This window comes from Pongo abelii, chromosome 3, assembly GCF_028885655.2.
Source record: "Pongo abelii isolate AG06213 chromosome 3, NHGRI_mPonAbe1-v2.0_pri, whole genome shotgun sequence".
Lineage (NCBI taxonomy): Eukaryota > Metazoa > Chordata > Mammalia > Primates > Hominidae > Pongo > Pongo abelii.
The window spans coordinates 121034779-121057213 of record NC_071988.2 but is presented as its reverse complement, the minus strand read 5'-3'; the positions used below and the strand labels follow the sequence as shown (position 1 = coordinate 121057213).

Here is a 22435-nt window from a genome sequence, read left to right as displayed (position 1 = left end):
AAAAAAGAAAAGAGAATGGCAGAGATTTGAATTCAGGAATTCAGGGCAGTAAAGGCATTTAGTAGTCATTAAACTTTGATTTCAGTTAGCATCCAAGTATTTATCTCTGTTTCCCTGTCTCATTACCAGAGAAATACAGTAGTCATCTAATAAATGTGAAGAAGAGAAGCAGTGACAGAATCAAAAGGTGGTATACTGACAGAATCAATGGAAACAGTAGGGAACTGGACTAAGCATAAGCCTTGCCACTGCCACTGTTGGTGATGAGACTTTGGATGAGTTGAATAACTTTGTTAGGTCTCAGTGTTTTTATATGTAAAATGGAAATGTTATTCCATTTACTCTCTCTCTCAGAGCTTGCTTGAGCAAACAATTGTCAAGCAGTAGCTAATGATAATGCTTGTATTGGCTTTCTCATTTCTTGCCTTATTTCCCTTGTTTCTCAGTCTTTTTGACATTGCCTGTCCTAAAATGGTAATAATATATGGGCTTTTGTTTCAGGCTGTACTTTCTGAGGAACCCAGGCTTAGATAAGATTTTTAAAATGTAAACTTTCTAAATTACCAAATGAACACTCACTAAACAAAACAAGGAAATTACAGATCATTTAGTGAAACATTTATAAAAGCAACAAAAACAATGCTAACATAAAACACAATCGCACGACAAAATCTATATGGCCTATCAGCAAATTTAAATGGTCCAAAAATCTTCCAGATTGGATTTATAAAAGAAATATATGCTGTATTTAAAGCTACTCAGCAATATTGGAAATAAAAAATAGAAAAAGCCATACCAGGCTGATAAAACGAAGTCAGAAGTCACAATCTTAACATTAGATAAGGTCCAGCACATTACAAATAAAGAAAAGGAGAAGGACATGTTATAATTGTCAAGAAGGCAGTCCTTAGTAAAGATCTAACCATTATGAATATCTGTGTATCAGGTAACATAGTATTCGAAGTCATTGACAGCCTTTGGGAATTACATGAAACAATACATCAGTATAAGGAGTCTTTAACTCATACTTCTCAACCTATGACAATGTAAGTAGACAAAAGATGAGTATGTGGAAAATGTACATGCTATAATTAATACAAATAGTGATATCAAATTTTGTAGGCTAAAAAAATGCAACTTGTATTCATAAAAGTAACTATATTAGACCACAAGGAAAATTTTCGAGAAGTAAAAATATAGGCAATTTCTCTGATAACAATACATTAAACTGGAAAATAAACTTGGTGAGATGGGATGAAAGCCTTATTTTAAAATTTTTTTCTCAAGTGCTTATAAAAGGGGAAAGGTAAAAGAGGAAACCAAATCTGAAATTATGTAATATTTTGAAAATAGAGATAATAAAAACACTACATATCAGATCTATAGATCTAGCTAAAGCTGTGATTAGAGGAAAATTCATCACTTAAAAAATTTATGCTAATGAGAATAACTGAATATAAACATATTAAAAAGATTTGACTCAAGGCATTAGAACAATAATGAACCTGAAGAAATAAAAAATAGAACTTAATAAAAAATGAAAAGAGATACAAAATAGAAATAGGAAAATGGTTGGACATATGAATAAATCCAAGATCTGTTGTTTTTTGAAAATGGTAGCAAAATGTGAAAAATATTAGCTAACTGGATCAAGAAAAAAATTACAAATACACAAAAATAAGATTGCAGAATAAACAAATTTAGATGAATTATGAGATAAATCTCAATTCTATGAAAATAAATTTGGAAACCTGGATGAAATGGATAGTTTTCTGGGAAAATATGAAGTTCCAAAATTGATCCTCCTCTCCAAAAATACAGAAAATATAAATAGACCAGTTACCACAGGAGAAATAAAATTGTCAAAAAGCTACGACCCCCAAAACACAAAACCTATGTGGTCTGATAGATGAATGTTAGCAAATTTTTAATGAAAAAGAATTGGCAATGCCATTGTAACATCTTCATAACAGAAAAGTGAGAGAGAGTGCACTTTATTAATTTTATGAGTTGAGCATAATCTTGTTATGTATCACTAGCACCTAGTGCTTCAGCACACAGATTCTAGCCATACCTTGAGCCAGCCATGAAATCTTTGTGTCAGAGAAAGTTGACTGTCCACCAAAAGCTAATTTTTGTTAACATAGGACATAGCTGTAATTGGAATATGATTCCCACTCAAGAGTTTTTAATCAGTTTCCCTTTCAGCTATACTAATCTTCAACCATGGAATGTAACTAGAAGTGATGTTTACCATTTCAAGGCAAAGACTTTAAGCAGATATATCCTCCTTGTGGAAGGCATAATAATGTCCGTTCAAAGATCCTAATTCCCAGAACCTTTGAATATGTTAAGTTACGTGGTAAGGGGGAATTTAAGGTTGAAGATAGAATTAAATTGCTAATCAGCTGACCTTAAATGAAGGAGATTATCTTGGATAAGCTGGATAACAGGCCCGATGCAATCAGAAAGTCCCAAAAGTGGAAGATGGAGGCAAAAGAGTCAGCATCAGAGTGATTTGTTATGAGAACAACTTGACTGGCCATTGCTGACTTTGAAGATGAAAGAGACCCATGAAGCAAGGAGTATAGATAGCCTCTAGAAAATGGAACAGGTAAGGAAACAAATAGTCCCCTAGAGCCTAGGAAAGGAATGCAGTCCTGCCATACCTTGATTTTAGCCCAGTAAGACCCGTTTCAGACCTCTGCCTGCAGAATTGTGAGAGAATACATTCGTGTTGCATTAAGTCACAAAGTTTGTGGTAATTTGTTACATCAGCAATAGGAAACTAATACTTTACTCTCATTTTTTCTTTTGCCAGCATGGTACAGTTGACAATGGAGCCTTAGGTGATGGTTGAGCCACAAGATGGAAAGATCCTGGGCCTCTAAATCACCAAGTAAAGCAAAGTTATCTTTGAAACACACACTTTAGACTCTCACATGGGAAATAATTGTATTTGAATGATAGCATTTGTTACAACTTATCCCATCCCCATGAGTTCAAATCTGTGCCTCAGCTTTCTTATTTTAAATAATGAGAAAAATAAGAGAAGTTACCTCAGATAGTTTTTGTGAAAATTAAATAAGTTATTATATCTAAAGTGTTTAGAATGATTCCTGACACATAGTATGTTATCATTAAAATTTAATGTATAGACATGCATGCATATGCACACACCACACACTGAATTTATAATATCTCTGATGAACATCAGTGCGAACATTCTAAATAAAGGATTGGCTTATTGGTAGATAGACTGCAGCAACATGCTCAAAGAATCATATCTGTGGCCCAAGAGTGGTTTCTTTTTTTTTTTTTTTGAGACGGAGTCTCGCTCTGTCACCCAAGCTGGAGTACAGTGGTACGATCTCGGTTCACTGCAAGCTCTGCCTCCCAAGTTCATGCCATTCTCCTGCCTCAGCCTCCCAAGTAGCTGGGACTACAGGCACCCACTACCGCACCTGGCTAATATTTGTATTTTTAGTAGAGACAGGGTTTCACCATGGTCTCAATCTCCTGACCTCGTGATCCGCCCACCTCGGCCTCCCAAAGTGCTGGGATTACAGGCATGAGCCACGATGCCCAGCCAAGTGGTTTCTTTTAAAAACAAAAAAAATTCAATATGAAATGTTAATATCCACCATTAGTACTGACTGAAAACTAGTTTCTTTCTGGCTTATGAGTTAGAAACAATATGTATATGTTTTCTTTTTGGAGGGGAGGGGAGCATTTTTTCATAATAGTTCAACAACAGTGAGACACTAGATGATAAAAATCATCTCACATGTTAAAATTCTGTTGTTGGGTTTGTTTGTTTTTGCGGTGATGGTGGTGTTTTGTTTTTTGTTCTTTGTGTTTTTTTCCCCCTCTAACAGAGTTTGGGGTGGGTGTCAAACTGTAACTGCTAATTCTGATTATGGATGATTTTTCTAGTATCAGGGCTCTATGCTCATGTACTAATAGTGCAAGACTGGAAACATAGTATATAAATAAACATATTTCTTTTACACATCGTATTAACTACAAATGGAAATATCATTTCCAGTAATATTTATTTGTAGCATTACATACAGGTATTTTTAGATTTACATGCGCCACCATAAAGAGGACCACTTGATTCCTCTATACCAAAAATATTCATTTGAAAAATAATTCGATTATGTAAATGTGAAGCTCATATTCATGAAAGAATTCACCCAGTCTAGAACTTCTGCCTCTGGTGTGTTGAAGGATAACATGCTCTTTGGGGACAGAGGTTGTATTCTTGTATACTCCTTGCTGACACTGGTTTTGCTGATCTACTCTCCTGAGTGTTAGGCCTGGGAGGAGACTTTGGTTTGCTGAAATATTCTGCAACAGGTATTTTCATATTATTTCTTCTTATAAGTAGTGGAGGCTTGTGCTCAGCCTCTGAAATGGAGAAAAAAATCTAAATACAACCATAATTGAGACACTGAATACACCTTCTCCATGTTTTAGTAGTAAATTATCTATAAAAAACTATATGAAGTTTAGGTGAATCAGATACACCCAAAATTCACGAAAGAATATATTCCTTTTCTTTTTTTTCACCACATGCTCATCTTTAATGAGTTATTTGTTCTGTAACATGCAGGATATGTTCCTTCACTCTCAAAAGTAAACATGATTTTGATTGCATAGAGTTGGTTATAGGTAAGAGTGACAGTGAGAGAAAGAAGGAAGATCTATGGTCCTGATAGATGCAACAAGAGAAGAGACAAGCAGGCTAAAACAAGTTAATTGTGCTCATAAGACCTACATAGTTGCACCCAAGCAGGAATAGGGATGTAAGGAGATGCTAAATATTGGCAATGGAGAGAAAGGGGCATGACTTGGGAATTCTTATACAAAAAAGTTCCAAATATCTAAATGATAAAATATGTGTGAGCCTTACAGGTAAGACATAAAGTTGAATAATAGAAACCATCACTGTCATGATGTTATAGTCCCAGGGTGAGGAGTTTGGTAGGAGAGGCCGGATACAATAGGCTGTCCTTGGAGTCTAAGTAAGGGAGCACTTTGTAATTTTTAAACTATACTTATTATTGGCTGTTAGCAGATAGTGTCTCTTTTGGGTTTGGTTAATCACAGCGGAACTTGCTGGGGTCTAGGGTGACCCCAGTAAGCTCTAATTGATTATATATCATTCCTGGTATAAAGGGAACTTGTAGAAATGACAAGACACATTTTTGTATAAAGCTTGTAGATACACTTCGTAGTTGTTGCTCTGTAGTCGTGAATGTTCTGCTTGTTTTAAAGCTAGAAACTGCCAAACATACAAGGATACTTTGTTTGGGCTATTTTGGACCAAGGTAGGACTTTCCACAATTCTTGATTCTCCCTGGTTCCCCTACAGACTGGAGCTGGGCTTCTGGTGGAACACAAAACTGCTCTTTTCAATTGTATTTCAGCTGTCTTGTAAGTCACCTGCTTGTGGCTGATTGCCATTTTACTCTTCTCTCTGGTTGACTTTGTCTCCAGTGAACTTATTTAACTCCATTAAGCTGTGAAGAACCAAAACTCTGAGATCATTGTCCTTTTGTTAGGTCAATGCAGGGTTTCCCTTTTCACTGAATTGCTATAACCAAACCTATAGTTCCTGTTGTCCTGCTGTCTTGCTTCTCAAAGAGTGTCTGTCCATGATCAGGCACTTTGCCTTTCAAAACAAAGGTAAATTTATCTTTATGAGAAAGTAAGCAGATGCTCTCTCAAGAATTGATCTGGAAATTACTATTGTATTTTTCTGTTTTTTTAAAAGCACTGATCCTTAAAATCTGTTCCCTGAGTCATTAGTACTTACTGGTTTCTTTATACCAACTCAATAATTACCAAAAACTGTACTTAACCTTTTGGTACTTCCTTGTTTTCTTCAGATCCTTGACTTGACACTCTAGATCAGTTGGAGAAAGACAAAAGTGAATTTCACAGATACAAAAAAGTATTTTCTATAGACTACACTGTCATCAATAAGTTCAGTGTATATGTATCTTAAATATGATTAAATTTACTTCCCAATGAAAAATTCTTCTTTGAGTAAATATTTAACTGTTGTATCATATGTTAGTCATTAAGGTAGAGATTAACTCTTACTATCTTCCAGTTTCTGATTTTATGGAAACTTTAAGATAGGGACAATTAGTAATACAATTTTTTTGTCTTAATGCTTTTTAAAGTGACATATTTATATTTTCAAAAATGTATTTTTCCTCTAACTTTAAGCTTTACTCAACTTTTAATTTTAAAGCAACAAGATTTTCTCTCCGAGCTTAAATAACATCCTACCACACATTCTTTCACCATGATTCTACATAAATATATATTTTTCTTCTGTTATTGAAATAACAGCATTTAAGAAAAATTTCTCCTGCAATAATTTCAATTATTTTAGTAGTTATTTTTCTCTCTAGGGGGCCCCAGGAGTAAATCAGAGAAAATTAAGTGAAGCAATTTATTTTAATCTTGCATTGTTCTACACAAAAAAGTGAAACCTGTGTGATACACATTTAACAAAATATACAATAACTGTAACAATACAATTTTGATTTCCTTAATTGTATCTATTTTTAGTTAAACTATAAAAACCTTTATTATCTTAGATTTCTAGGTAGTCACTCTTGCTTTTCCCTTAGTGGAAAAATAATTTTTCTTAAAAAGAAAGGTTACCAGATAAGAAAGACATAGTTTCTGCCAAAATGTTCTAAACAATAGAATTGAGAACAATTTTTATATTACATATATGAAAATGAAAGCAAATATATATTGCAGTCACTTACTGAATAAAGCGGAACTTTAGAACCTCCTGTTTAACATTTTGAAAGATAAATAACAAGAGAATTCAAAGTCTTCATGTGCCATAGGCCCTCCCTCTAGGGGGCCATTATATCTAATTACCTGGTTGGTTGATGCCCTTCTGTATCTCTGGTCAGCACTTTTGATTTTGCGGTAAAATTTGGGGGCAATTTAACTGTGGGTGGTGATTTAACTGTGGGTGGTTTCCCACTCTCTGCTGCTGGTTCCATTGAGGTGTTTCTGCTGTGATGAGTCAACAGGTTTATCTCGGCAAGCTCAGAATGAATCAAAGCTGAGACCCACTCTTTTTCTGGTTTAAAAGACAAAAACAGGTGGGAGGAGTGAAGGTTGCAATTATCATGTTGTCTGGAAACACAGGAATATCCAGCTCCTGAGTATGAAAGACTGGTTATCTATTTTCTAGATAGTTACCTATGTGGGAGTAAAGACTTCTGCAGAAAAGTTGGTTCATTTTAATATAGTTTGTGTTGAACTGTGATACTGTAGAGTGCCCAGAGTAGTTAACTCACTGAGGCACTTGTCCCTGAATAGCAGTGGAATAGTTTTAAAATATTGAGTACAGTAGCCAGTCTTACAGGCTGCTGCCAAAGATATAAGGATACCTATACAAAAATAAGAAGGGTAACATGATTCCATTAAAATACAGACTAATAGGTAATAAATAGTTACAAGCATATCAAGGAAGATATACACCAAAGTATTCACTGAAATGATGTCTGTGGTAATTTTATTGATTCTTTTTGTTCTGTCTCATCTCTTTTTTTCTTTCTGGTTCATCTGTTCTTTCTCCCAACAATAAGGATTTATTACTTGTATAGTTTATTAAATGTTACATTCTTAAAAAGGAAAAATAATTGGAAGGTAACTAAAGACCCATTGCCTCTAAACACTTCTCAATTGCCTAAAAAGTAGTATTGAATTCCTGGGGCAAGGTAATATTTCCAGAATGCTTCCTACGTTAAAACATTAGACTGTTCCTTACACATTGGTACTTCCTAGCATTGATCAGTGCAGTGATTCTCAAAGAGTAGTGCTGAGACCAGCATTATCAGCATCACCTGGGAACCTGTCAGAAACACAAATTCTCAAGTCCCACTGCAGAGATTTTGCCTCAGTCAGTCTGATGATCAACTACATTTGAGGATAGCTGCTCTCTGCCATTTATCATTGTCCCAATTGGGAATGGCATGTGTTTTCATGGAACAGGCCAGGAAGGGCCCAAAAGAGGTTAGGAGATGACTGAGTTGATGGTTTTGCTGGGCAACTGGCAGAGCTGTTACAGGTTGGATAGCTGTTCTACTGTTTTGCTTACCAAAGGAAAGAAATAAGCTTTGTGTTCAGAGTTAACAACAGGCCAGAGGATGTGCTCAGGGAGGCCTCTGGGTGTGTGGACTCTGGAGGAGCATAAACCAACTCTAGCTGAGAATAAGACCGCCTTTGGACACAAGTGTTTCATGGCACCCACATGAGTTCAATTTAAAGCATACTGAATTTTGGGTTCATTGAATGACCCACATGCATGCAGCTGGATATGCAGAACAGCAATTATCCTGATACTGAAACATTGCGGAAATAATATTGCAACATTATCTTTGCAAATCCAAGGTACAAAACTTTAGATATTGGCATATTCCCAGTTTCTGACAATAAATTGAGCTCGGTGTTTTAAAATTTGTATCTTAATCGCACCTTTTGAAGTTGCATGAAGCAGCCACTGTAAAACTTCTGCCAGAGAATCAGTATGCAAAATGCCACAGAGCTTTGCCAGGATCTGACAGAGAACATTAGAGTTACATATGAGCAAATAAATAGTACAAGGCTTATCAGTTTTCCTTTACCTTCTCCAGAATCCCATCTTCCCAAATACCACTTTGTATATGATGTGCAATTTAGTCAATTGGGATTTTTAACTCACGAGCTCAATTTCAAATAGCACACAGTAGAATCTTAGTGAAAACAACATTTCCAGTACAATTAACAGTTTAGGGTAGGCTATGGAGTGTGTTTGTCTGAGGTACTGCTCCTCACAAGAGGGCATTAGCTGTGGGGGTCTGCCTGCAGACCCTGACCTAAACGACAGATGAATAAAACATACACTGACACACAGATATTCTGTTTTGCCAGTCCAGCTGAGTGTCCAACCGCCTGCGCACCAAGACAGGTTTGTCACTGTGGTTGGCCCTGAGCAGCTCGCACTCCAGGCATTTATTTGATATACAATTAACAACAGAAGCTTTGAGTAAACACACTTGCAGATAATTAACATGGTTAAGAGAGTAGTTCTAGGAATGATTAAAGCTCAGGTACCGAGGTCTAAGGTAAATACCATTAGGGGGCAATATCCCTAGTCAGCCTCCTACCAAGAAGGCCATCTGGGTCAAAGGTTAGTTAATGCAGGTGGGGTAAACAGACAACTGGGGAAGCCTCTATTGTCCCTAGTATTTACCCTGTGACCTAATGTTCTGAGGTAAGAACGGGCTGCCTCCAGCCTGTTCAATTATTACAAGCTGTGTAACCTTTTGGCCTTCCAAAAGGTTCGTGACTATTCCCTATAACTTTCCCTAATATTTCCCTTTAATATTTCTGCCACCATCCTGAGTGAATCCCAACATTTGTCTTGTTTTTCTGTTCAGTACCAACATCTTCTAGTAGGAACATACTTTTGGTGAATTTATCCTTCCCACTGTACCATAGGGTTCTAATGAGAATCCATCAGTCACAGAACTGACCCCATCTGCCCTGCTCCTCTACATAGTCTGAGACAGAGGGATGTGATCTGGGCTGGAGTTATTGTACCTCAGTTTCCTGAACACAGCAATTGGCCCAATGGGATAGGAATATAATTCCCTGTATTTATTCAGAATGCTTCCTTGAGATTTTTTAAAAAAAACTCTGGAGCTACAGGCTTAAATGTAGGTGACAGTAGAGATAGAAATATGGAATAATTCTCATAAAAATTGACTATAATAAGCATTAAAATAAAAGTACAATGTGTTAAATAAGCGCAGGTAATGAAGTTTCCAGACTGAGTCTTAATTGTGTCTGCTGTTAGAATTTAGACATATCTGATACTCATATCTGTCTCCTGAACTTCAGTGCTATATATCCATCTGCCTACCAGATGTATTCACTTAGCTATACTATAGATATTTTGGGCATAAAATATATAAAACAAAACCCACATTTCTCTTCCTAAAACGTGCTCCAAACTTACTTTTCCTCCTGGTTCCCCTATCTCAATGAACAGCGCCAACATACATTAAATTGTCCAAACTAGATGCTGAGATTCATCCTGGACAACTCCCTTGCCCTTTTCTAAAACATAATGTTAAACAAATTCAGTAAAGTCTACCTTCTAAATATTTCTTAAATCACTCCTTTTGTCTTCATCCCCATTGCCTAAAGCAACATCAAATCTGGTTTGAACTACTGCAACATTTATTCTCTTAGTATTTCTGCCTGAAGTCTTAAATTATTATTAATTTAACAAATATTTGTGTTAGTCATTGATCTAGATGCTGAAGATAGAGAAGCAAAATTAAAGGGCTGAAAAATCAACTGCCCTGTATTGAACTTTGTTATTATGTTAAGATTTCTGTCTTTGATAATGACATATCCTAAAGAGAGAAAGTTAGATTTGCTCCTAATTTCACAACAAATCAACAACTGTGGCGAAAATAGAAAAAAAGCCTCACAGTATTTTCCAAGCCACTCTGCCTCTATAGATTTTTCATCAATATAGTGATTGCACATCACTCCTAGCTTCTTCTGTCATACATCACTAATTGATCGACAACATCCTAGAGAATATAATTATCCTTTTAGTGAGAGGATGTAGAATATGTCTTCCTGGGAAATCTCCTGCATTCTCTGTTACAGAAACCTACGCAGATGCACAATGAACACAGTAGCTTCCAATCCCTTGAGAAAAACATTTATTTCTGCAGCTTGGGGCAGGGATGACTATGCCTGTAAACCAGGCTTCTTGAGTGTTAGAGACGTTATAGCTTTTCCAAAGGGTCACAAATCGAGTCTTGATCAGATCTGGAGAAATGGAAAAGTATCCAATGCGTAGATTCTCTCTGTGATTCCACCTGTGGAAGTTTATTGAACTCACTCTTTGGAATCCCTCCAAATACTTTTTGTCAATGATCTCATGATTTCTAGGGGCAGAGAAACCTTAATTCCTCAAGGCAACCCCATGTTTCTTTTGCCATAGGAGTAACTGAAAAATTACATGTAGGGTTCTCTGTATCATCTTGGTTGGCAAAAACTCAGAGCAGACTACCAGGAAGGCTTCTGGAATTGAAAACTTCTCTTCCAACTTCAGAGGATAGGTGCTCAGCATCAGAGATATCCACCATTGTCCAGCAAAGATTCTGGGGATTCCAGCCTTGGTACCTACCATAAAAGTTGTCCTGACACCCTGTCTTTGCAGGACTTTGCAATTCTCATTCTAACAATCATATTTTCCAAAATGGTTCCTGACCTTGAGTTCTGAGTGCCTGTCCTGAACATATTTCATGAAATGGCATAATGTATATGATTCATATCTTCTCATCTTTATTGGCATTATTCTATACTCACAAGTCTATGTGCTGTAAGGATGAGTGCAAATTTTAACACATGGGGAAATTCCTGAAACTTGAAATGGAACTTTTTCAATTACTCCCACTAGCGGGGAGCTCCCTGGTCATTGGACCTATTCAATTAGAAATCAGAGTCAAGGATCCATCTTCAGTTTTTGTGTGTTGTGGCTTGAAATGGAGTGTGCAAAGAACATGGTTGAGCCCTCTTTAACAATATATTTGCCCTCCCGAGTGGTAAAAGGTCAGGTCTGGCAGGATTTAGTGACTTCGAATCTCTGTAAGGAGTGGTCACAGGGGAAAAAATCGGTGGTATTAATGCACATTACCAGAAGAAACTACCCAAACCAGTCCTGGGATTCGAGGTTTGAATGGCAATGAACTGGATTTCTAAGAAACTGTCGTCTCTGGTCAAAGAAAACTGGTTTTGCCAGGTTCTGGAATAGGAGACTTCTATCCCTATGTTTGTCCAAACTTTTTTTTAAAATTGAAAACCTAGGCATGAACTATCTGACATTGTTTATTCATATTTTTCCCTTAAAAGAGATGTTAAATTATTTGTTTGCTGATTACTTAACATTTGAAATGAAGGAGTTACCATTTACTCTGCACATCTGTATTAAAATAAATAATTCTAAATATGTTCACTATCAACTCCAAACATTTAAAGAAGCTGAAACAATGGCCCTTGTTAAAAATTATTATCTAACCTATCAATCCTTATCTTTTTCTTGGAGTTTTTAGTCTATTTGTCCTTTTGCATAGTTTTGAGTGTACCGTATTGCTATTTGTTTTTTATTTTTTCCTTCTCTTACTGTTCCCCTTATTCTTATCTCTGCCTCCTTTTGGATTAATCAAGTGTATTTTAGTATTCCACTTTATCCTCTCCATTGGCTTTTTAGCTATACTTTTTTTGTTGTTCAAGGGATTAAAATATGCATCCTTAACCTAATATAGTGTTCCTTGAATTAATATTATACCACTTAATGTATAATGTAAGAACCTTATGAGTTATACTTCCATTTATCTCTCACCCGAACTTTGTGTTATTGTTTTACATTTTACCACTCTGTTTTCTTTATAACCACACTTATCTCCCTCTCACCTCTTCCTTTACTTCCGAATGACAGAACTATAAAATGTCAGCTTTTTAAAAAAAATTTAAGAGCCTTAAAGTGTCATTTCATTGTCTTATGGCTTGCATATTTCTAGTGAGAAGTCAGCTGTCATTTTTATCATTACAGTCATGCACCATATAACAATGTTTCAGTCAACAGTGGACCACATATATGATGGCGGTCCAATAAGATTGTCATATTGTATTTTTACTGTAGCTTTTCCTGTTTAGATACACAAATACTTACCATTGTGCTACAATTTCTACAGTATTCAGTATAGTAAAATGCTATATAGGTTTATAGCCTAGGAGCAATAGGCTATACCATATGGCCTAGGTGTGTAGTAGCTGTAACATCTAGGTTCATGTAAGTACACTCTGTGATGTTTATACAACAATGAAACTGTCTGACACATTTCTCAGAATGTATTCCTGTCATTAAGTGATGCATGACTGCATATGTAATACGTCTTTTTTCTCTTGCTGATTTCAAGATATTCTCTTTGGTTTTCTGCAACTTTATTATGATGTGCCCAGATGTAACTTCTGTGTTTATCTTTCTTGGGTTTTGTAAGGTTTCGTCAAAATTGGAAAAATATTAGATATTAGCTCTTCAAATAACTTTTATGCTCTAATCTCTCTTTCCTCTTCCTCTGAGACTCCAATTGCACATATGTTAGACCACCCAATGTATTCTCACAGGTCAATAAGGTTTTGTTTACATTTTTTAAGTCTTTTTACTTTAATTTGGATTTTTTATTGCCCTCTCTTTAACTCCACTTATATGTTTTTTTTCTGCAGTGCCAAGTGTGCTGCTAATCACATCCAGTGAAATTTTGATTTCAAATATTGTACAGTCATGCATTACTTAATGACAAGAACATGTTTTGAGAAATGCATCATTAATGATCCTGTCATTGTGTGAACATCATAGAGTGTGCTTACACAAACCTAGATGATACAGCCTACTACACACCTAGGCTATATGGTATAGCCTATTGTTCCTGGGCTACAAACCTGTACAGCGTGTTACTGTACTAAACACTGTAGGCAATTGTAACACATTGGTAAGTATTTGTGTATATAACCATATCTAAACATAGAAAAGGTACAGTAAAGATACCATATTACATACTTATGGTACCACTGTCATATTTATGATCTGTTATTGGTGGAAACATTGTTATGCAGTGCATAGCTGTATTTCTCAATTCTAAAATTTCCTTTTGGTCTCTTTTTAATTTCCATTTCTCTTGAGAGATGCCTCATCTATTCACTCAGTGTGTCTTTTTTTTTCCTAGAAATCCTTGAAAATCTTTAAAAACAATCTCTTTTACAGCCTTTTCTACTAATTTCCACATCTGTGCCATTTCTGTGTCTGTTATTATCAATTCTTTTTTTTTCTTCTGCTTATGGGTTGTAGTTTGCTATTCTTTGCATGTCTAATAACTATTATTTTAGCGACTTTATATATGCTACATTGTGGAGAGTCTATATTTTGCAACCTGTGGATCAGGAGGTGCCCTCATGAGCCCACGCCACAGGGTCCTGGGCCTGAAACACAGAGCTGTGTGGAGTCTCAGCAGAATAGCCACTCAGGCACACACAGAAACCTGAGAGTTTTATATACTCCAGCTCAGGAATCCTGGCAAGGCAGGAAATCCATCTGTACATATCCCTAGGAAGAGGACTGAATCCATGGAGCTAAGCAGTGTCATTCTGTTTGCCCGACTTACAGGGCATCTCACAAGTTAAGACCCACTGGCTTGGAATTCCAGCCAGCCAGTGGGAACAGGCTGGAGACTGCCTGTGATGGGACCAAGTTCCCAGGGGAAGGGGCAGCCAGCATATCTGTGTTTTGGTCAACTCAGCTGTTCTAGCCTGCTGGCTCCAGGAGTGCAGGCCATCTGGACAAGGAGGAGTCCCCCACAACACAGCACAGCTGCTGTGCCAGATCATGCCCAGACTGCTTTTTTAAGTGGGATCCTGATCCATTCCTCCTCACTGGGTGGGGCCTCCCTGTGGGAATTTCAGCAACTCTAGCTAGGGTCATACACACAGGGCTCTGATCTCCCCCTGGGACAGAGCCCCTTGGGGGAGAGGCAGCTGTTGTCTCTGCATTTCAGTTGGCTCAGCCATTCCAGCCTGCCAGCACTGGAGAGTTCAGGTCTGGACAAGGAAGAGTTCCCCCCAATGCAGCATACCTGCTCTTCCCAAAAGCAGCCAGTCTGCTTCTTTAAGTAGGTCCCTGATCCCATTCCTCCTGATCCGGTAATACCTCACAATAGAAGCCTCTACACACCTCCTATAGGAGCATTCGAGACAGCAACAGCTCAGTAACCCCCTAGGATGGAGATCCCAGAGGAAGGAGCAAGCAGACACCTTTGCTGTCTTGCAGCTTTCACTGGTGATACCTCTAGGTATGGGAAAACTCAAAGCAACCAGGGTCTGGAGCAGACCCCCAGCAAACTGCAGCAGCCCTACAGAAGAGTGGCCTGACTGTTAGAAGAAAAACAAACAAACAGAAAACAACAACAACAACAAAGATGCCACAAAAATCCCATTTAAAGGTCAGCAACCTCAAAGATTGAAGGTAGATAAGCCCACAAAGATGAATAAGAATCAATGCAAAAATGCTGAAAACTCAAAAAGCCAGGGTGCTGCTTCTCCTCTAAATGACTGCAACACATCTCAAGCAAGGGCACAGAACTGGGCTGAGGCTTAGATGGCTGAATGAGAGAAGTAGGCTTCAGAAGGTGGGTAATAACAAACTTTGCTAAGCTAAAGGAGCATGTTGTAACCTAATGTAAAGAAGCTAAGAATCATGATAAAATAATACATAAGCTGATAACAAGAATAGCCAGTTTAGAGAGGAACATAACTGACCTGATGGAGCTGAAAAACACAACACAAGAACTTCACAATGTAATTATAAGTATTCATAGCAGAAAAGACCAAGTGGAGGAAAGAATCTTAGAACTTGAAGCATATCTTTCTGAAATAAGACAGGCAGACAAAAATAGAGACAGAAGAATGAAAAGAAATAAGCAAAACCTCCGAGAAATGTGGGATTATGTAAAAAGATTGAACTTAACAACTGATTAGAATACCTGAAAGAGATGAGGAGAATGGAACCAAGTTGGAAAACATACTTCAGGATATCATCTAGGAGAACTTCCCCAAACTAGCAAGACAGGCCAACATTCAAATTCAGGAAATCTGGAGAACCCTGGTAAGATACTCCATGAGAAGATCCACCCTAAGATACATCATCATCAGATTTTCTAAGGTCAAAACGAAAGAAAAAACATTAAGGGCAGCCAGAGAGAAAGGCCAGGTCACCTACAAGGGGAAGTCCATCAGACTAACACCAGATCTCTCAGTGGAAACCCTACAAGCCAGAAGAAATTGGGAGCCCATATTCGACATTCTTAAAGAAAAGAGTTTCCAACCCAGAATTTCACATCTGGCCAAACTGAGTTCCATAAGAGAAGGATAAATAAGATCCTTTTTAGACAAGCAAATGCCGAGGGAATTGTCACCACTAGGCCTGCCTTGCTCCTGAAGGAAGCACTAAATATGGAAAGGAAAACTTTTACCAGCCACTACAAAAACACAGCTAAGAACACAGACCAGTGACACTATGAAGCAACCACATAAACAAGTCTGCAAAATAACCAGCTAACATTCATGGTGACAGGATCAAATTCACACATAGCAATACTAACCTTAAATGTAAATGGGCTAAATGCATTAGAGAAATGCAAATCAAAACCACAATGAGATACCATCTCACACCAGTCACAATTGTGATTATTAAAAAGTCAAAAGACAATAGATGCTGGCAAAGTTGTGGAGAAAAAGGAACAATTTTACACTGTTGGTGGGAGTATAAATTAGTTCAACCATTGTGGAAGACAGTGTGGTGATTCCTCAGTGATCTAGAGGCAGAAATACCATTTGACCCAGCAATCTCATTACTGGGTATATACCCAAAGGAATATAAATTATTTTGTTATAAAGATATATGCATGCATATGTTCACTGCAGCACTATTCACAATAGCAAAGTCATGGAATCAACCTAAATGCCCATCAATGATAGACTGGATAAAGAAAATGTGATACATATACACCATGGAATACTATGCAGCCATAAAAAGGAACAAGATCATGTCTTTTGCAAGGACATAGATGGAGGTGGAAGCTATTATCCTCAGCAACTAATGAAGGAACAGAAAACCAAACACCACATGTTCTCACTTATAAGTGGGAGCTGAACAATGAGAACACATGGACATATGGTGGGGAACAACACACACTGGGACCTGTCGGGGGGGGTTGGGGGAGAGGGAGGGCATCAGGAAGAATAGCTAATGGATGCTTGGCATAATACTTGGGTGATGGGATGATCTGTGCAGCAAACCACCAGAGCATACGTTTACCTGTGTAACAAACCTGCACATCCTGCACATCTATCCCGGAACTTAAAATAAAAGTTGAGGGAAAAAATAGTGTTTGGTTCTTGAACGTAATTAATATATTGGCAAGTGAACTTGATGTCTTGAAATTTTATTTTAGGATTTGAGAATCTAGCCTAGAGTAGCCTCTATTGCAGGGCTATTTTTAAGGTGTAACTTTTCTGTGGTCTGAATTGAAGTCCTGGTATGTTCCGCAAGGTATCTTCACTCTGGCGAGGTCTTTTCAAGGTTTCTTAGAACTCCAGCAACTCTAAGCTCTGTGATACCTTCCATTAGCTCTCCTTGCCAGGTCTCAGAATCGCCCTGTACATGTGAGGCTTCATATTGGACTGAACACTTAATGGTACCCCTAAATTTCTGGAGCTCATTCTCTGCACAGATTTATCTTCTTCAGATCTTACTTTGCAAGTTCCAGCCACCTCAGCATCCCCAAATACTAAACTCTGTTTTCTGTACCTAGTGAAACTGCTGCTCTCTGTTCAGGCTCCACTTCTCTGTGCCATGATTAGGCATGTGCCCCAGGCAGAAGTCTGGGTTGAACATGGAAATAACCCCAATTGTTTCTCTTCTCTCAATGGTCCAATCTGTAGTGTCTGTTGCCCAGTACCTGAAAATCGTTTCTGTATATATTTTGCTGAATTATATAGTTTTTTACAGCAGGAGGTTAAGGGTCCAGCCTAATCTATCATTTTCGAACCAGAGTCCCTTGTTTGCAACTTTGTCACCCCTTATCTCCCCAAATTAATCTGCATATTGTATCCAGAGTGATTTTTCTAAAGTACAGTTCTAACTATGTAATTCTTATACTTACAAAGTAATTCAGTATCATTTAGTGCTTAAAATTCTTTATTGGCTTCCCACACCCCTTGGGATGAAATCTGGACACCTTGATAGGACTTATAAAGTACTACATTATCCAGTCTGTTCTTAAGTCCCCCGCCCCATCTCTTGCCACTTTCTCCAAGCACTGTCTGCATCAATCATATTAATTGTTGTTCGTTGTTTTAAATAAGCAATGCTCTCACTCCTTAGTCTTAAGATACGAAGGTCAATTGACTGGGAAAGATCTCTTCCATACTTCTCTTTATCTTCTAATTATATCCTAAATATTCTTTATGTCCCTTTCTCCTTGAAGGCTCTCCGAGCTACAAAGTCTCCTGGTACATATTCCTATAACAGCTGCACTATTATTTCATAACCTCTATGAATGAAGAAATTGATTGTATCATACTCTAGTATTTTGTAGCTTGACATTAAATATTTACAGAATAAATGGATGTGTTTGGTCGACTCTTCTTTTTAAATTTGAGACTCAGCGGGTACATGTGCACGTTTGTTACATGGATATACCGAATAATGCTGAGCTTTGGGCTTCGTTGACTACATCACGCAAATAGTGAAGAGAGTTCCTGATAGTTTTTCATTCTTTGCTTTCCTTCCTTCCTCCTACCTTTTGGAGTTTCCAGTGTCTATTGTTCTCATCTTTATGTCTACATGTACCCAGTGTTTAGCTCCCATTTACCGGTGAGAATATGCAGTATTTGGTTTTCTGTTTCTGTATTCATTGACTTAGAATAATGACCTCTAGCTGGATCCATGTTGCTGCAAAATGTATTATTCCATATTTTATGGCTGTGTAGTATTCCATGGTGTATATGTACCACATTTTCTTTATTCAATTCATCACTGATGGGCACTGAGGTTGATTCCATGTCTTTGCTATTGTGAGTATTGCTGTGATAAACATGCCAGTGCAGGTGTCTTTTTATCTTTTAGAACAATTTATTTTCCTTTGGGTATATACCCAGTAATGGGATTGCTGGTTTGAATGGCAATTCTATTTATAGTTCCTAGAGAACTCTCCAAACTGCTTTCCACAGGGCTGAACTAATTTATAGTCCCACCAACAGTTTATAAGAGTTTGGAAGACATTTTGGTGTTATGTCTATAAAGATCTTTGGAAGGAAGGCTTAAAACATGGTGCTAATAGATAATAGACATGGAGTTATGTTTCTCTTTCCTTTTAAAGTAATAATCATGAAACTGCATACCTTTTCACACATACCCCTGCAAAAACATTTCCTGATTTCACAGCCCATTTAGAGTTACTCAACGGATAGTAGGAAATTAGAAAATATTCCACATTTTTTTTGTAGGAAACATGGAAGAATAGAATGCCTCCAAGATGAGCAGTATTTCCAGGGCTCTTTTATACAAGCCAAAAAAATCTTGATAAAAACTACTTTATCACTTTATTCCCTCTCTGTTCATTTATTTAGCAAATAGTCAACAACTATTTGGCAAAATGCCATTGTCTGTGTGCCAGTTAATATTTTTAAAGCGAAGTGGTGAGTGCTAAGAAATCAGTTGTGAACAAGGCAGACAAGATCCCTGCCTTCAAAGAGTTTATATTTTAGTGTGTTTTATATCAACCAATGTCCAGTTAAGTTGATTTTTGTAAGATAGAAGATGCTTTTGAGAGGAGGGCTCTTTCATAGATGCCCAGAAAGCCAGCTCTATAGGATCATGCTGTTCTATTCATATGCCCAAGGAAGAATGACAGTCTTACTAAAACTGCATTCATTTTATGGATTATTTGAGTTGAGAACTATGTATTTAGCTGATTTTCTACAGTTGTGCTTTTGATTTTGAGTTCACTTTTCCTTTTAATTTATTTATTCAATATCCAACAAATACTTATCTAACAATTACTAGGTGTCTAGCACTCACTTAGGCACTGAAGATTAAGCAGTAGCAAAGGCAGACAAGTGTGAGATCTTATATGATTTAAATTTTAGTGGGAGTAGGGAGAGGAGAGAGAGAAAATATTGAACTAAATAAATAAGTCTGAACATACATATATAGCATATTTATGCAAAAAATTACCAAGGGTAATGGGATATAGAGTGACTGGTTAGCTACTTTAGATTGGATGGTTAGAGAAAGTATTTCTGAGTAAGCAATACTTAAACTGAGACCTTAATGGCAGGTGATCACTGAGCCAATAAAGAGAAAGATAATTCTTAGAGGAAAGCTCTTAAAATGAGAATGAGAAAATTTTAGAAAGATCAAAGTGGCCAGAGTGTAGCAGGTGAAACAGTGATTCTGAAGACTCTGTATAATATAAAGTCTTTAGCCAGAATCATCAGGAAATAATGTATAAGCATAAGTCAAATATGTAGATACTCTCCTTTCTATACATTTCCTTTTGTTCTCCTTCTCAAGTTTAATTATCAGCATAAATTATTACACTAATGTCACTATCATAGTCTGTGCTCTACTTTTAAAATACTTCTTTGTTAGGCTTATTCAATAACCATCTCTACAACATGCTCTGTTATTTGTAATTGTAACTACAGACACTGATTACTTAAAATTCCAGTTAGAGGCATCTTACAATCTTTTAACCCTTAGTTCATTGTAGTGGGACTTAACGGTAGTTCAATATGGAGGTTACCAAAGAGATTAAAAGAAGGAAAAAAAATGGCAGATGACAAATATCAGCTGACTGATGTATTCTTGATTTTATATCATTCTCAGAAATAACTGTGGCTGGGGAGGGCCTTTCAGGAAGCTGATATGACATATTACTATTAATATAACTAAGTTTATAACCCCAGACAGAGAAAGTTTGAAGACATAGTTTTGCAAAGAAAAGAGGAAGAGATGAATGTTGATTGGAGGAATCTATGCTTTAAAATATGAGAAGTAAATGTATAGATTGCGGCAAGACATTAAGAGTAGTGTCTCTCAAGTATTAGAAAGATGATAACGAAAGATGGAAAGAATAGGGCTGGGTATGTGAGATAAACAACAAGCTTTTCATTACATCTGAATCAATAATTGTGTTTATCTGAGAGTGGCAAGATTCCAGGGAAAGGTAAGACTGGAAATGAAAATAGGAGTATGCCTTGGATTTCAGGCTAAGCAGTCTTAAATCAATTCAGTTATCAGTAAGGAATCATTTAAGAGTTTTAAGGATGTTAGTGGTATAAATTTTTTTGTATATCATGCTGTTTCCAAGTTAAGGATTTGATAAACCTGATACTTACTTTTATTTCCTGATCCAGATAGTTTGGTATGCAAATGGTGTTTGCTTTCACATCATTCTTGGTACTCATCATCCCTGAAGAACAGGAGCCAGGAGTAGAGCATGCCTTTGGAGGTGATGGTGATCTTTTGGCATTAATTTCTTCCTAAATCAAAGGTATAATATAACCAATATACATTTGCATCCACCTATATTTTCTATGAAAATTCAATGTAAAATGAATTGGAAATATTGTGGATAATAAGAGAGATACATGAAAGTAAAAAAAGGTTAGTTTTATCTTAAGCTATCAAATATTTATATTTGGAGACAAAACAAATAGTGATATTAACTTTTGATGAAATCATTTTAAACTCTTGGCTAAATAACAAGATAACAAATTTGTAATATGCAATGTATAACCTTTTATATTGCAGTTCCAGATAACAGCCAACTCATGACACATGAAATTTGCTGTTAAGTTGGGAAGATTTCTCTTTTATGGCCAGGAAAAGACAGCTGAGAGGTTTTATGCTTTGTCTGTGAAGCAACTGCATGATGCAAATTGCTACTTCCTTGCTCCAAGTAACAGCTAACAGCTGAGAGTTAGAAAGGCAAACTAAATTTCTTCCATTATCAGTTAGAAGGGAAATAGAAAGGTTATTTTCCCATTCTGGGAGGTAAGTACACTGTTTGCAGTTTTTAAAAATTAAAAGGTTCTGGGAGCTTTAAGTCCATGAAGAGTTACAGAAGCCTTAGATCCATGGGTCTGTTCCAGGAAAGGCTTTCTACCCTTCAGAAGTGACTGATTTATAACAACACATAGAACCTAGTGCCTAAATGAGTCAACAACCTGGGATTTTGATGATTGGAATTGATAAAACAATATTTAACTTTATGTTTAGCAAAAATAAATCTACATTATATTTGAGGCATTCTTTTTTTAAGTTTATTATACAGACGTCGTTATGGAAAAATAATAACACAGTAAGTCCTTAATGTTGTTGATAGCTCTTAGAAACTGACTTTATGTGAGATGATGTATAACAAATCCAGTTTTTTTTCTCATCAACTGATATGGTTGGCTCTGTGTCCCCTCCCAAATCTCACCTTGAATTGTGATAATCCCCATGTGTCAAGGGCAGGACCTGGTGGAGTTAATTGAATCATGGGGTCAGGTTCCCCCATACTGTTCCCATGAAAGTGAGTTCTCATGAGATCTGATGGTTTTTATAAGTGGCCTCCCCCTTTACTTGGCTCTCGCTTTTCTTGCCTGCTGCCATGTAAGACATGCCAGTTTTGCCTTCTGCTATGATTGTAAGTTTCCTGACTCCACCCTAGCCAGGCAGAACTGTGAGTCAATTAAACCTCTTTTCCTTATAAATTAC

At 36.9% G+C, this 22435-nt stretch overlaps 1 protein-coding gene across 1 annotated transcript in view; it reads right to left on the bottom strand.

Annotated features, from left to right (window-relative positions):
* Positions 1 to 4019: 4019 nt before the first annotated feature.
* C3H4orf17 (chromosome 3 C4orf17 homolog) overlaps positions 4020 to 22435 on the bottom strand; it is a 35391-nt gene continuing 16975 nt past the window's right edge. The window contains exons 5-9 of the mRNA XM_002814993.3: positions 21070 to 21213; positions 8524 to 8605; positions 6916 to 7123; positions 5871 to 5914; positions 4020 to 4413 (exon numbers count right to left, since the gene is read on the bottom strand). Coding sequence (XP_002815039.3) covers positions 4205 to 4413; positions 5871 to 5914; positions 6916 to 7123; positions 8524 to 8605; positions 21070 to 21213 — 687 coding nt within the window. The 3' untranslated portion in view covers positions 4020 to 4204. The remainder of the gene's footprint in view (positions 4414 to 5870; positions 5915 to 6915; positions 7124 to 8523; positions 8606 to 21069; positions 21214 to 22435) is intronic.